A 14,905-nucleotide genomic window follows, 5' to 3' on the forward strand; every position below is an offset into this window, starting at 1 on the left:
AACTAAAGTGCTAACTCGTCGAGCCCGTAGGTACCAGCGAAGGTGGTCTCACAGAAAATTGTGGCAGTGTTGCGGAGAATCTTTCAAAACTAGCCTTTAGCCGCGTTCTATATCGCAGACACTAGAAGCGTACAATAACGCTTTAATGCGGATAGTTGCTCGTGAAGTGCGAGTGTGAACGCAAGTGTGAACGGAAGGCAAAGAACGTCGAAACAGATCCCGTTTATAATAGCAGCGTTAGGAGTCACGAACAATAGGCAGTAGGAATGATGACCAGCGGCTCCTGGGAAAATGATCTCGCTTCTCAATAAGCCAATGAGAGAAACGTTGAAGAAAGAAAAATGCAGCAAGACTGCCTGTAATTCAATCCCAAGAGGTGTCCAGCGGAAGCCCCCACAACTTTCTGTTGCCGTTAACGTCTGGTCCACAGTTGCGCGCAAACTCCACCTAGCGGCAGTAAATAAACAGTCGGCGAAAAATTTCCCACCATTTCCCACATCAAGCGGATCAACATACCATGATAATTGAACTGACATCCTACGGTCCGACGAAAACTGACCACCGGTCAACGGTGGACGTCTGTCGGAAGTGCCCCAAGAGCGTGAAGAGCGCCAGTTCTGAAACCTTCTTCGCACTATCACCAAAATGTCGCATCATAACTTGGAAGTAGATTGGGTCTCGACAGTGCCCGAGTTGTCATATTCAAGTGTTTTCCTAGGGAGTCACTCAGCGGTTCCAGCAACGCGCTGGAGCAGACAGGTACGAGCAAGAGTCGAAAGCGTCATCTCGGAAATTGTGTGCTCGCCACTCACACTCTATGAATCTCCTTTTCTGTCACAGGAGAATGACGCCGCCCCGGAACAAAACCTGCCACAATGGACTGCAGCGACAGCAAAGGCATGACTCGCGAGTGACCACCGCTCGGACCCGAACATCATCTGGACGAACTGGTCAACGGCGATCAAAGGAAGAGGCAACACGTCGAAGGAGAGGCGAAACTGATTCCAGACAGCGCGAAGATCGCCAGTGACCGTCAGTCGGACGTGCGTGACGAAGGATCGAGCACCGACGGGAACGCGCTGTCCGTCACATGGCGTCCGGCGAACGCTCACCTTTCATGTCAGGCAACCACGGTAGGTGTTGAGGCGGCGCGGCGGGGGCGGCATGACCCGCTGCGACGCCCTGCAGGGCGGCTAGGTCCCCGTTGACTACGCCGCCTCCGCCGGCCGCGCACGCCGATGTCCACCAGAGGCGGCGGGCAGCCAAAGCGGCCGCCGCTGCCGCCGTCCACGCCTGGAGGTGCGCCAGCAAGCACGCCGGCTGGGACCCTTCGTCCAAAGTTCGCGGAGCGCGCAGCTCGCTCACTCCTCCTCGTCCCGCGGCTCCTTTCAACGTCGTCGCACCACACACATCACCGACGACGCCGCCGCCGGACGAGGGCCAGCGGTCAACGCGGCGGTCCTCACGGCTCGCACATCCGGAGACGCCGCCGCCCACAACACTCCTTCCGGTCGACGATGCCAAGTCCGGTTGAGCGAAGGGGAACAGTGTTCCAACGTCCACCTCGTCGGCGAGTCAAAAGCGCGCGCGCGCCCAACACAGAAGACAGGCGAGAGCACTTCTAGTAGCACGCGGCCGCTCGACGGACCAGGAGCAGCGCGCGTCCGAGCGGGCCGAGTGAAGCCGAAGACCGCGTGGCTCGCGAGTCGGCGCACAATGCGGCGGCGGGAGAGAGGCTCGCGACGGCAGGCCAGCGCGAGCCAGCGCGGAGTGACAGCGGGGAGCGGGCGTCGAGCGCGGCAGGACAGGGCGGTGCGCGACGGGCGGGCGAGCGGGCGCTGTCCCTCCGCCTGGTGGCGAGCCGGAGAACCGGCGCTTTGCCGCCGGCCGCACCGACCGGGGGGAGAGTACGGTGGTCCCCCGCGCCCGGTCACCACCACGCAGCCGCCTCGAGGAGAGGAGGAGGAGGCCCCGGTGGTGCCCGCGACGCCCGGCTACGGGAGGACCCCCCCACCGCGCGAACGCTACCGGCGCGCGCTGCGGGCAGGGGCGCTACGGCTACCCGCGCGCTCGCGCGCGCGCTACGGCCACCGGCGGCGCAACTCGGCCCCGAGAACGCCGAGGAGAGGAGGACGAAGAGCGCGGCAGCGATGCCGCGCCCCGGAGGAGAGCGGCGAGAAGGGAGCCGCAACTGCCGGAGTTGCGGGAGCGTCGTGATGCCGAAGAGGAGCGCGGCGTCCCCCCTCGGCTGGTCAATCTCTCTTCTCTCGTCGAGAGAGAAAGGAGGTGGGAGACAGGGGCCGAACCCCACGTCCGGGGCGCTGCGGAGGCGCTCTTCTCTCTCTCCTTTTCCTTTCAGCCCCGCGGGGGACAGCGCGGCGCGTGTCCTCCTCGCCGAAGTCCGGAGAGGTAGAGGACCGTTCTTTCTTGCACTATGCTCTTCTCGCTTCGGAGTTCGGGCTCACCCCTCTCCGCTTCGCTCATCGACGCTCGGCGTTCGAGTGTAGGACTCGGTCCTCCTTTCTCGCCTTCTTACGGCGCAGAGGGGTGGAGGAGGACGAGGGCAGCGCTCCTTAGCACGCAGCCGCGCGGTTCGGCCCCCGCGCGTTTTGTCTCTGATGCGGAGAGCGGCGCGTCCGTCGTCAGAGGCGGCGGCGACAGCGGCAACAGCAGCTGAGTCGCGCTCACGCTGACTAGTGGAGCAATAGAAAGAAAGATTCGGGCGAGCGCTTACAGCGGAACCGATGCAGCGAACGCCCGAAGCCTGTCGTCTGGATAGGAAAATACTTTTGCTTTCTCTGCGCCACGCAGCCTTTCCTCTCACCGTGCTCTTTGCCGTAGAGGAGTCTCTGCGTCCTCTCTCTCTCTCTCTGTTCTCGCCTGTGTACTCTTTTTTTGCCTTCTTTTCCCGACTACACTCGCGGCGTCTCTCCCGTGGACCCGGGGCTTTGATGGGCGCTCCGGTCTAATTAGGGTTGCGACGTCTCCTTCGTCCGGCCGACGTCGCGAGGGAAAAAAAAGAAATGCAAGAGAGGTCGCCGTTGGTTTCTGCGCGCGGTCTCCCTTTCAAAGACTTCTCGGAAATGCGGCGGCGGCAGCAGCCTCCTTCGTAGGCAGCATTTGCCTCACTGCCTTTGCTTGCTTCTGTTGTTGCTTACGCCACGTCGTCTTCCTCCAGCTGCAAATCTTTCAAGTTTCAGTGCTCGTTGCCGAAGGGTTTCTTTTCTTCATTTTTCGAGTTGGGAGAACGCTCTCACTCACTGGGTCGCTCGCGCGTACTGCGTCAAAATAGAAGATTCCCGTCGAAGTTCTCCCTTTGGTTTGGACGGACACGTGGGTCGGCCCTGCACTCTCGTTTGCAAGGATTTCGAGCATCTTCGCCTACGCCTCCGGGGTTAGCTTCTTTGTCGTTTGCGCACCATTTCAGGGCGGGTTCGTGGAAAGAAGGCCTCCGTGACCCGCGTCGGGCGTTGTCGTGTTGACGGTTGGCCGCTTTGTGTCATTAGCGCTGCCCTGCACGCGGTCTGGTGGTCGAGCTGTTCTTCGACGAAACGGCTGAGTTCTTCGCTCCAAGCTGGCAGAACAGTCTGACTCCGCAGTCCTCAGATCAACAGACACCCTCTCTTTCTTACAAATGGATCGACGAATGACATGTGCGAACTACCAAGCCACAAATCAGGCGTGAGATTCAGTCACTGACGCAACAAATCAATTTACACTTCTTCTGAACATTTATAGCGCATATTTCACCACAAGTTGTTACCATGCATTGCTTCGTGTTTAGGCTAGGTTATAAGTTGGGTTAGGTTAGGTATCGTGACGGTGGTACTATGCAGCGAAGTCTCCAACCACAAACCTGGCATGAAACGCACTGACATACCCACTTATACTGCACATTTACAGCACCTGTTTCACTGCGAGTTGTTATCATGTATTGTTCTGCGTTGCTAATCTCTTCGGTTTATAGCATTCTGTCGGTCGCTATTCACGCCACAATTGAGCACATTTAACTTGCTATTGCCCTTAAATACAAATATTGCGGAAGCCTTTCCCTAACTATGCTACCCGTAAAGACTATTCCGGGATCACAAAAGCCTATCTGCTCGGTGCTATAGCACCCATCTCCAAATACACTTCATGCAACCTTCCTTCCTAGCCTTATACTCATGCAAAACCAAGATCAGTAGTACAAGAAACTTATTTTCTTTTTAACAAGGAAGCACTAAATAAAAACCACTCCACTATTGATTAAATCAGGAAATGTTTATCAGTTTGCGGATAACAGCCCCCCCCCCCCCCCCCCCCCCAAAAAGAAAGTGCGGAATTCGCATTCCGACTGAAACCCAAGCATACTTGTGACCGAGAATCAGTCTGTTGACGACAATTCCGCGGTTCGAAAGAGAGGAAACTACCAAGACAACAAACCGCATAAAATGCTGGCTTCCCATTCAACTAACACACAATGCCGGACACAACAAGAAACCTAACGAGGAGACCGCAGGCATTTTTGCGTGGCCGGACCGTGGAGGAAGCATGTGTAGAGAGAAGCCCAAGGACTCGCGACGTCCGCTAATTCTATTGTTCGCCACAGGACAGAGCGGCGGCGCTAATAAAAGGACGACGCCTTGAAATCGACGTCGAAGCGTGCGCGGTTTCCGCAACCGACGCCGAAGGCTACGTAAAACCGCATGGAAAGATCTAGCAATTAAAAAAAAAAAGAAAGATAGATGTCGCAGGTACGCTACTGATAGCCGTGACAACGGATTACATTGTATCACAGGAAGTAAAGCTCGCAACCTTGTGGCCGGTTTTACACCGTAGTAACACTTATCTCTTCCATTTCTCTTTAAAGATCACTTCACTTCACACACACCGTAGTAAACACTCGCTACTCACTAAACATGAGTGGTGTGACACGCCCAAAGACGCACGTGAACAGAGATGGTTCACTCGGTTGCCGCGAGCCCTGGCGGTCAAAAAGCTGGCGTGACGATAAGCTGAGGCCGCGGCGAGCGCGCGCGATTTTCCGGAAGTTAGCGTTCCGTGATGCCGCTCCCGTTACCATATTATACTGTGCTATAAGCACTTCTGGAAATTACTTCCAAAGAAAGGATGCGCAGGAATACAGTGCGCATCAAGGTACTTGCCCTCTCCAAGATTTCTTTTGGACCGAGGGCTTCACCCGAAGGAAGACGCACTGCTCATAACGACTTAATAGATGTTTATTCTCTCTCTCTCTCTTACTTGTAGCATTGCATCTCTTTGTATCACGCACAAGCTAGCGCGGATCAAACCTGCCCCTTCCTCCCTCTCCTCCCTCTTGTTCTGCTTACATATAGATATAGCGTTACACAACGCGAGTCGAAACTAACGAGCATCAATTAACCACTGCAAGTGAATCGAAAGAAACGAGCCCGATCCGTGCAAATAAATGCAAGCCGCAAATGTGCGTCGAAGGTTAAAGAGCTTCCCAATTTAAGCGCCACTAATAACATCGGCCCCCTGTTTCACTTTTCTCACGTTCTCTTGAAGAGCGGGAACCAGCGAGATGAAGCCATAACGGAGCGCGCAAGTGTGAGAAAGAATAGGAAGAACACGAAAAAAGAAATCAGAACAAAGAGAAGCGGCCAAAATAGGAACAAGGAGAAAATCAGGATGAAGGAAGAGACAGGTTTATTCGGTAACAAAATATAACCAGGTGCGGTTAGCTTACCAGCCGAGGGTGAGCATTGGTGCACCTTAGAAAAAAAAAAGCTGAGGGAATGGGGTGCGTTTCTTTATTTAGCCTGCATCTAAATTTAAGAAGATGACGATGATGACAAGCAAGAAGGAAAGGTGCAACAGCAACAGCGACGAGACGACAACAAGAGAGATGAACAACAAGGATTGACATAAGAAGAAAAGGCAGATTTGAAGCGCACAGGAGGAGAACTAGGGGCAGGTTGCGACGGGTGCCGAGACGGGGGAAAAAAAAGAAAAAGAAAAAGGGGGGGGGGGGGCGGATCGCAAGGGCTCTCTCAGCGGAGAGAACCCGCGTGGTGACGCTCGCGATTGTCATGCAAATAAGCTTTTTCCCCCCGTCGTCGTATAGTCGACCTCGTCTTGCTCTTCGACCGCTGCTTCCGTCGTTGCTCACATGTGTGTTCCGTCCCCCCGCGACGCGCGACCGGTTGTCATCACCGTGGTCGTGGTTTTCGTCATTTGCGGACGCGGAAGCGACGTCGGATTCGCGAATTCCAGGCGCCTCTCGCTCGAACGAGGAGACTTCGCTCAACGTCTCTGAACGCTTCACCGATTGACCGAGAGAACGTTCGTCGAGACTTATGCAGTATGCACAGTGCGGTCACCCTGACACTTGGCTAGTAATTAAAGTAATGCGATTGCACCATTTTCTCGAACTTCGTCAAGAAAGGTAATCCATATGTGATGCGATAGGAAGGTCCCCACCCGCTCATTCACAAGGAATTAACTTCTCCGGTCGTAATGCCATATTCGTGCGGCAGTGGATGGCGGAACACAATTACAGTGTTCACTTGTAAGAATGGATCATACTGCGACAGCATTAGCCAATCCCTTCGCCTTTTCCAATAATATTTCGGTTTTATCGTCGGCGCTGGTTTCTGCAATTCTTTCGCTTAAAACTTATCTTCTTACACTGCACTTATAGCTCCGCGCACCTTTCCCGACCTGTACTTTCAACGACCTCGCCCACGTTGCCGTTTTGGTTCAACTGCTAAAGCTCTAAGCTCAAGGAGATCTAATAAGATCCACCATAAATATAGGGACACACCTAGATAACACAAGGAGGCAGTGGGCTCTGCGTAGAAGATGCACGCAGAGTCCAATAAACACCCATCCTCGCGCATACGAACTTTTCCACGGCGTGTGACAAGGCTTCGTTCCAAGGTCCGTTCGGTGCGTGTCTCTGTAACGCCTAACCCCGGCGCACCCCGTGGTTAATCTATAACTACAATCTGCTTCTGTTGCAATTGCGCGAGTGCGACGCCCAAACCTGGCAAGCGAACGTGCTCTCAGCACGAAGGCCTTCCGCGCTGTTCGAGGGAGAAGGGAGAGATACATTGTATCCCGATTGGATCGACGCCGGGAAGACTCAATCAGCATTGACTTCGAAGATTAGAAGAGGGATGCATGGTGCAAGCGAAGATACGCGCTATACAACAGGCGTTGCCCTAACTCGCACGGCGACTCGGACAAATATTCCGCGCGGTTTCGTTGTATCGCTGTGCCGGCGTTACCTTCGGATCGCCGAAAAATGCAGATATGCCGGTTTACCATGCATCGCATGAACATCCTTTAAAAGCAGGCTTTACGTAAATCACTGTTATTCCATTCTTCTCAATAACGCGCGTGGGTCTTACCATTACGCACGTACCACCCAAGCCCGTTCCGAACTCAACATCATTCATAAATAATTAGCACAGCATACTTAGATCAAATGAACCCGTCGGCTTTCCTTGGTACGCTACTCATGTTTGTTGATGTTCTCGACAGTGGAATATGCTGATATATATGCTTATGTATATGTGCAAGCACGTCTGTGTCGCACAGCGCGTAATGGACCCCCATGAAGTGCCGTGTGCGCTTCTCAAGAAGGAGACGCAGATGCGCACATGTTATCATAGCACGTACTACGTTCCGTCCGTATTTTAGGAACTAATGGCGTCCCGAAACTCTTGTCAATCACGTGTAGGGCAATTTCGATCACATTGCCTGTTCGTTTAAATTTCGATTGCGTACCAATGCTCTCGGCAACGGAACGCACTCAACACCTACCCCACTTGCAATATTCAAAAAGTCCCTTGTAAAAGTGATCCTCGGAGCCGTTACATGCAGGGAATTAAGTGTGAACGTACGAGCAGATGAAACGAAAGAAGATATGGGGAAACCGAAGAAGAAAAATTTTTTAAAGTCTGCTGGAGATTTGCGTGCCAAAACCACAGTCTGACTATGGGGCGCGCCGTAGAAGGGCGACTTCGAATTGAATTTGAACCCTCGGGGTTCTTTAACGTGCACCCAATGTACGGTATAAACAAGCGTTCTTTTTTTAATTCCGCCCCCAACGCAATGCGGCCGCCGCCACCGGAATCGAACCCGCGACCTCCTGCTCGGCATCGGAATGGCATACAAACTAAACTACCGCAGCGGGTGCCGATGAGGACACGATACGCGACAGCGTAGAGGCACTTTTCTAAGGATCCGTATCTATTTAAGTACTTCTACGTAACTTTCACACATATCGACAACGCTTACGGAGAGATCGGAGCGTTGACGTTTCTTGCTTGCGATTTATCTCGCAGCCAAGCAAGCAGAGGCCACCGCTTTGCTGCACTTATTTTAATTTCACTTATTTAGCCCCCAATGCCAGCGGTAAATAGCTCTAGCTATACGCCACATGCGCGTAGATGAAAACTATCTCTCTAATCCGTTTCATAACTCCAAATAAACCAACGCGAAAGCAAAAGCAACCAGCAGAGTGTGCTTGCGTGTGTGTGGGGAGGGGGGGGGAGGCGAGAGCTATCCTTCGTGCGGGGCATAAATACTGGCTTAAACACTCGCGAAGCTAAGCGGTCTCGAACCATCTCCGTCCGCATTCGCACAAAGGAAAGTGTCCCCTTTAGCAAAGGAAAGAAAAAGACGCAAAGAAAAAGCCGGGCGCGACGTTACAGTTCAGGCAAGACCTTCGAAGCACTATCAGTGGGAACGACGACGCAAAGCCTTCCTATGGTCCTGTCCGCTCGCTTGCATACTCCGAACACGCCGGCTATTCCTCGGAGGCCGCGTTGCAAGCGCGCTGAGCACGCAAGCAGCATATGGGAAGATTAAAAGACCGAAGACGGGAGGGAGGGGGGTGACTATCTGGACCAGCTAAAGGTTATAATGCCTTCTGTTCCGCGGAGCTCGGCGCGCATACGGGACTTGCAGTGTATAGCGCGCTGGAGTCGTTATCTCGGTCTTCCGATCTGTACACTCCTCCTTCCATACGATAACGGCCTCTTGCTTTCTTTTCCCTCGTCGCTACCACTAGATCGTCCAAGTAGTTGCGTGTGCGGCGAAACGTTGGCTGTTAACGACGATGACGAGAGAGAGAGAGAGCGAAATGCGGCGCGCGTCCGATAACCGGGAGCCCCAGATCGCCGTTATCTCTCGAGATCGGCGGCGCGAGGGATGGCTCCGAGGGGGAAGGGGGCGCTCGATGGTGGGCATAGGGGTATCGGCGACGATGGTGCGGTCGGGGCAGGAGGGCGTCTGCTATTATCGATACAAGGGGGGAAGGGGCAGAACGAGGAGAGACGAGATGCGGTTCAAGGTGCTCTACCCCGAAATCTTACGGAAGGGTGTCTCCGCGCTTGTGTGTGCGTTGCGCCATGGACTCGGCTGCCGTCCGACCGTCTTTTTCACTTTCTCTTCGAATCCTCGGGCGCCTTTTATTGTTCGCGTTGTCGTTCCAGCGTTGTTTATCGCCGCGCGCGCTTAATTCTCGCGGCTGGTGCGGTACACGCCGGTGGCGCGGTCGGTTCGCGAAAAGCGAGCAGCCCGAGCGAAGAGGGATGCGCGTGATGGCATGCGATGCGCGAAGGTGCGCTTTTCAAACGACAGCCTTGATTCGCCGTTCACTCCTTCTCCTTCGTGACACGTGTGTGTGTGTGTGTGTGTGTGTGTGTGTGTGTGTGTGTGTGTGTGTGTGTGTGTGTGTGTGTGTGTGTGTGTGTGTGTGTGTGTGTGTGTGTGTGTGTGTGTGTGTGTGTGTGTGTGTGTGTGTGTGTGTGTGTGTGTGTGTGCGTGCGTGCGTGCGTGCGTGCGCGCGAGCTCGTTTAGTCGGAGGCGAGTGATGGCGCTCCTAAGCATCAAGGTCGCCGGAATACGGCCACCGGTATGAGTGTAAACACGTTTAGCCTAAAGGCCCTGCAGAGAGAAGGGAATAAAGCTGCCAGCTAAAGAGACGGCAAGGGTGTAATGGCGTACACGTGAGAAGCTCAAACAACGTGGTCCTAAATTTGGGGCGTACTCCGCTATACATACGGGTTATCGAATCTTTGAAAGGCCAGTTAAAGTTAGGGAGCTGCCGCTTCAAAATTCTCTCTTGTTTGTATTAAGCTTCCACTACACATTTTGCAAATAAAGCTGCGATTGAACACCATATATCATTTGTGCAAGAAAGCGGTGACTGTGAGAGACCGAGTAGCAGAGCCAGTTTGATATTCAAACTACAGTTGAATGATTGCTGGCGACCACCTAAGCGAGCATCAGTGCCTCTAATTTTTTTTTTTTTTAATAAAGGATAACTAAAGAATGTGGACATTCATTGCGTCACAGGCGCGGTAGTGTGTTCAGTCGCCAAGTTGAATACACACGTGTTTCGATACACTGAACGTTTTAACACCCTTAAGGGTGTTAAAAAGGTCTTTTCACCATTGCACCGGTCATTCCACCCATTTAGCCCCCCCCCCACCCACACACACACACACACATTATACTCGGAACACCCCTTAACAAAGGTGCGTGTGCGAAAAAGAAAATACAATCAAAGAATATCACCCTATAACCCAGATTAACTTATTTTAAGTGCACTTAATGCAGGACACGCGAGCGTATTAGCATTTCTCCCTCGGAGAAATGCGAACTCCGTGTTCGGAATAGAAGCCGCAACCCCGTGCTCATCAGCTGGACGGAACAGCCGTTGGGCCAAATCCGCATGTGGTCCCAGAGTGAAACGAATGGCCCGAAAGTACAACGCCCGTACTGTATACAGTATACGTATTCAGGAAGTGTGGCCGAATCAAACGCACCTCCCGTCAACAGGGCATGCCGAAAGGTCAAGCAAACGGGCCCAGGATATGCTAATTTCTGTCCAAATATAAGGCCACCTGCACTTGTATATACAGGCATCGAACGCGTCGCGCAGTGTAATTTCGTACGATAAAATATGCGAAATGATCATAACACCATTAACCAACGTCTAACTATATCTCACTAACTCAGGAAGTGTTGCCGACGATGAGCGAGAAGTCAAGAAACACTGCATATGCGTCTGAGCCGCCACTTGCTACATGAAAGATTAACATGAATTTAAAAGGAAAAAAAAAGTACTAAACCGCGGCGACAAGAGAAATCTGCGCTACAGGAGAATACGGTCAGTGGTCAAACGTCGGAGGTGGTCATCAGGAACTAAACCATCACTATTTATAGTAATACCGCTTACTGTAAGAGCAAGCGCGCTATTGGAAGTGAGAAAAAGCAATGAAAATTCAACAGCCGACTACGCGGTGTTCATGTACAGCGATCAGATACTCTGTGAGGTTATACGCGCGTTTACGCGGTGCTTGTAGTTATGTCTTTTATAGTTCGATGTGCGCAAGGTTACTTTTGTTTGCTTGTTTGTTTGTTTGTTTGTTGGCGCAGTGACCGTACTGATGTTCTCATATATCGCGACGCTGTGATTGTACGCTCGCGTGTTGCCCCGACACATCGCACTCTCACTACGCATACCTTTATTACTGCATTCTGTAAGTGTAATTTATGACATTCTTGATGTTTCCGGTTCCCTTGAATTCTTTCTATAAATAACTATCTGTGCTCGCCAACCGTTTGCCATTCTCTTCGTATGTCCATACTTTGTATACTGTCTCGTCCACCCCTCACGTAAAACCCCGATACAGGAATTTCAGGCATGGAAAATAGATAAATAGATAAATAAATTTAGAGTAGGTTATGTCCGAGTAATATAATGTTTTCATTCTAACGAAGATATTCCAAGTTTCCTGTCTCTTCTTGTTTTTTTTTTTCTTTTCTGAGATTTCTTATTTGCTGGAGCTAATTGTTTTTCATGTTCGGTACAGCCGGCACTTCTGAGGCCTATTTTCTTAGAACCTCATCATTTAATAAGCAACGCAAAAAAAAAAAGCAACCACGCGCGCGCGCTCGCGTTGCTCCTTCTTCGTTTCACTCTACAACGCGCTTCCCCAAGCCGAGCGTTTCCAATGGCTCCGCTTTCTCCTTCGCCACTTTCGTTGACGCCGTCACTGTGTCGGCGGCACTATATACATTCCCAAGCCCGTCCGATGCCGGAGAGAGCGCGTGTATACAAGTGTAGGTACGTAAACGTGCGCGCACAAACCAACACGCGTTTGGTGGGGTCCGGCGACGAGGCTAAATTACGGGGTGCGCGTCAAGAGCTGGCACGCGCGGCGAGTCTCTATGCGGGGTGAGAGAGAGAGAGAGAGAGAGAGAGAGAGAGAGAGAGAGAGAGAGAGAGAGGAGATGCGCGCTTCACTGGAGCACCTTATTGCAGCGAAGCCAAAGAGGCTGCGAATGAATGAATGAATGAATGAATGAGAGAGAGAGAGAGTCGGTTCGAAAACGAGAGCGAAGCAACAAAACCGCATCGCGTGTTGCAATGAGCAACAGAAGTGCCCGAATTAAGAAAGCAAAAATGAAAACAAAAAAAGAAAAGAAAAACGACTTAGTAATAGATAAACGAATGCATCACCAGAGGAGTCTGCCAGCTCTCTATTGTTCTTTCTGGCGTAAGGGGGTTCGGAGGGGGGGGGGGGGCGGGTATGATGGCTGGCGAACACGTTAACGGCGAGCGCGCGAGCCGCGGGGGGAAAGCGGTCAGAAGAAGGTTGCACAAGGAACCGCCGCCAACGCCCTCTTTTGGCGTGGTGCCGAAAAGTCAAGCGCCGGTGCGTGGTGGGGGCGGCTTTTTTTAAAAGGGAAGAGCGTGGGCCCGAGGCGAGCGTCGTCTCTGTTCAAGACAAACGCGAGCGAAATGCGAAACGACGGAGACGAGCGAAGAGAGAAGAACAATGACGCGTCACGAAAATTGCGAAGATGAAAAAAAAAAAGAGAAGAAAAACAGCGGGACAGTGCACTGTTGTGGGTCCGAGGAGGAAGGCGCAGTAAAAAGTGTTTTGCAGAGGTATACACGCTTCGAGATCACTTACATGGTCGCAGGGATAATAAGACTTTCCTACGCAAATTACCACAGGTGGCGCTATAGTGTCTCTGGAATGTGCTTGCTGAGGCAAAACTAGGGAAACTATGGAGCGTGTTTCATTAGAATGTGAAGACGTGTACGCAGCGGTCGATTTAGGCCCCACTGGCCTCCTTGAAGCCCTTGGGTTCAGCGGGAGCAGGGGAAAAGTAAGCATGTCCGCAAAAGAGATTAGTAAAAAGCGATTGGAAGATTGGCGCAAGAAAAGTAGGGAAACGACAAAAAAACGGAGACGCACAAAAGCAAAGTTCGCAATAGGAGGTCAGAAAATTTGGTCGTGGGAGTTCATAGTGGTTTTCTTCTTTCTTTCTTAACTTAGATAGGACATTAGGCAGTATAATAGCAAGAGCTTGGTGGCGCAACCCACCGCCCCATTCCAAGGGGGTGGCTCATAACATCCATCTATCCATTCCAAGTAGCAGGCCTGGCGGTTCAACCACCGTGGGAACGATTGGTTAGGTATATTTCGGTATCAGCCGAAATTTTCGTCCCTCCGGCTTCAACCAGCCTTGTGACTTTGCAAACTGATCGCTTTCAACAAGACATTGCGCTTATAAGTACGACAATGCGCGATGATTTTGTCCATGGCCTCGTGCGTTTAGAAAAGTACCGAATTGCTGCGAAACTTCGGCCGATACAAGCAGATAAACCGTAGCGAACAAAGCCGCAAGTAGGTCCGAAGCCACAAGCACGAAGACCAGGCAGATCTGCGCGCTATATCGCTATCTTTCCCATGCTAACTGTACGAAAGCAGTGCCATAGTACCTCTGGTAAGTTTAGTAAGAAACTATGGTCGTAGGCCATGCACACCTACAGTATAAATGACGAAGCAAACGTCATCACAAAGAACAAGGTGAATGAATTTCAAGTTAAAATAGATTTTCGCACATAAGGGACAACTCGGCAGGCTTCTGCTTTTTCGAGACTCGTCGAATCGTACAGGTGACGGTGTGTTGGGCTGGTTCGTGCTCTGATATCAATTTAAGCCCAATTAGTAAACTTCGCCACTGCAACAGCAAAACGGCCTCCTTAACCGTGACAGGTGGCTTGGTAATAACAATAATAAAAAAATATAAAAGCCGCGAGAGGGGGGAGAAGACAGGTGGCGACGTTGTAAAGAAGTTTAGTCACTTGCTTGCCATGACGTCATGAATTTGGGGAGCGTAGTGTTTATGGTAAGGAAGGAGTAGGGTGAATTCTTAAAGGACCAGAGACTGAGCCTAGTTTCGGGACCTCTTCCGGCCCCAAAATAGCCCAAAAACGAAAGAACATCACAATGAAATCTGTGACGTCACGATGACATACCGACGCTGATGTGTCGGTGCAAAATTCGCTAAAGCGAAGCTTGGGCATTACTTTTTTTTTTCAGTATATAATGAAGTCTCCCTCCCCCTCCCCCAATCAAATGCATGAAAATAGGGTTTCGAATACGTTACGAGTACAAACTCAGTTCACATTGGTATTCAATACAGTAAAAATATCGTTATAACAAAGTTGAAAGGGGAGCCAGAATTACTTCGTTTTTGTTTATTACTTCGTTATATCCATTATTTTATGCACTGCAATATGAATCTCTTTGGGAATTTCAAGCGGAATTTCACTTACCTCGTTATATCCCGTCTCGTTAGATTGCCCCCCACCCCCCCTCCCGCTGCCAGCCCCGGTCGCCAAATAACGGCGTATCTTCTTTTTTTTTTCTTTTTTCTTTTTTCGTTTGCGATAGATCTGTCGTTCCCGCAGGGTCGCCTGGAATTACCCGTCAGCTTCTCAGGCCTGTCTGTCCTCTACCTGACGGAAATCCCGCGCACGGCGACGGGCCGGGTGTCGAAATGGAGACCACGCGAAGGGGCCGCAACGCGTCAGCAAATAAATCATCTTGCCGAGGACAGA

At 51.7% G+C, this 14,905-nt stretch overlaps 1 protein-coding gene across 2 annotated transcripts in view; it reads right to left on the reverse strand.

Moving 5' to 3' along the window:
* LOC126533546 (B-cell lymphoma/leukemia 11A-like) overlaps nt 1–14,905 on the reverse strand; it is a 557,606-nt gene that overhangs the window by 133,409 nt on the left and 409,292 nt on the right. Inside the window, exon 1 of one of the 2 annotated variants that reach the window (XM_072289375.1) lies at nt 1,113–2,029. The exons of the other annotated variant lie outside the window; for it this stretch is intronic. Coding sequence (XP_072145476.1) covers nt 1,113–1,119 — 7 coding nt within the window. The 5' untranslated portion in view covers nt 1,120–2,029. Of the gene's footprint in view, nt 1–1,112; nt 2,030–14,905 lie in introns of those variants that run through there. 2 annotated transcript variants of the gene reach the window in all.

The sequence above is a fragment of the Dermacentor andersoni genome, chromosome 7 (assembly GCF_023375885.2).
Source record: "Dermacentor andersoni chromosome 7, qqDerAnde1_hic_scaffold, whole genome shotgun sequence".
Lineage (NCBI taxonomy): Eukaryota > Metazoa > Arthropoda > Arachnida > Ixodida > Ixodidae > Dermacentor > Dermacentor andersoni.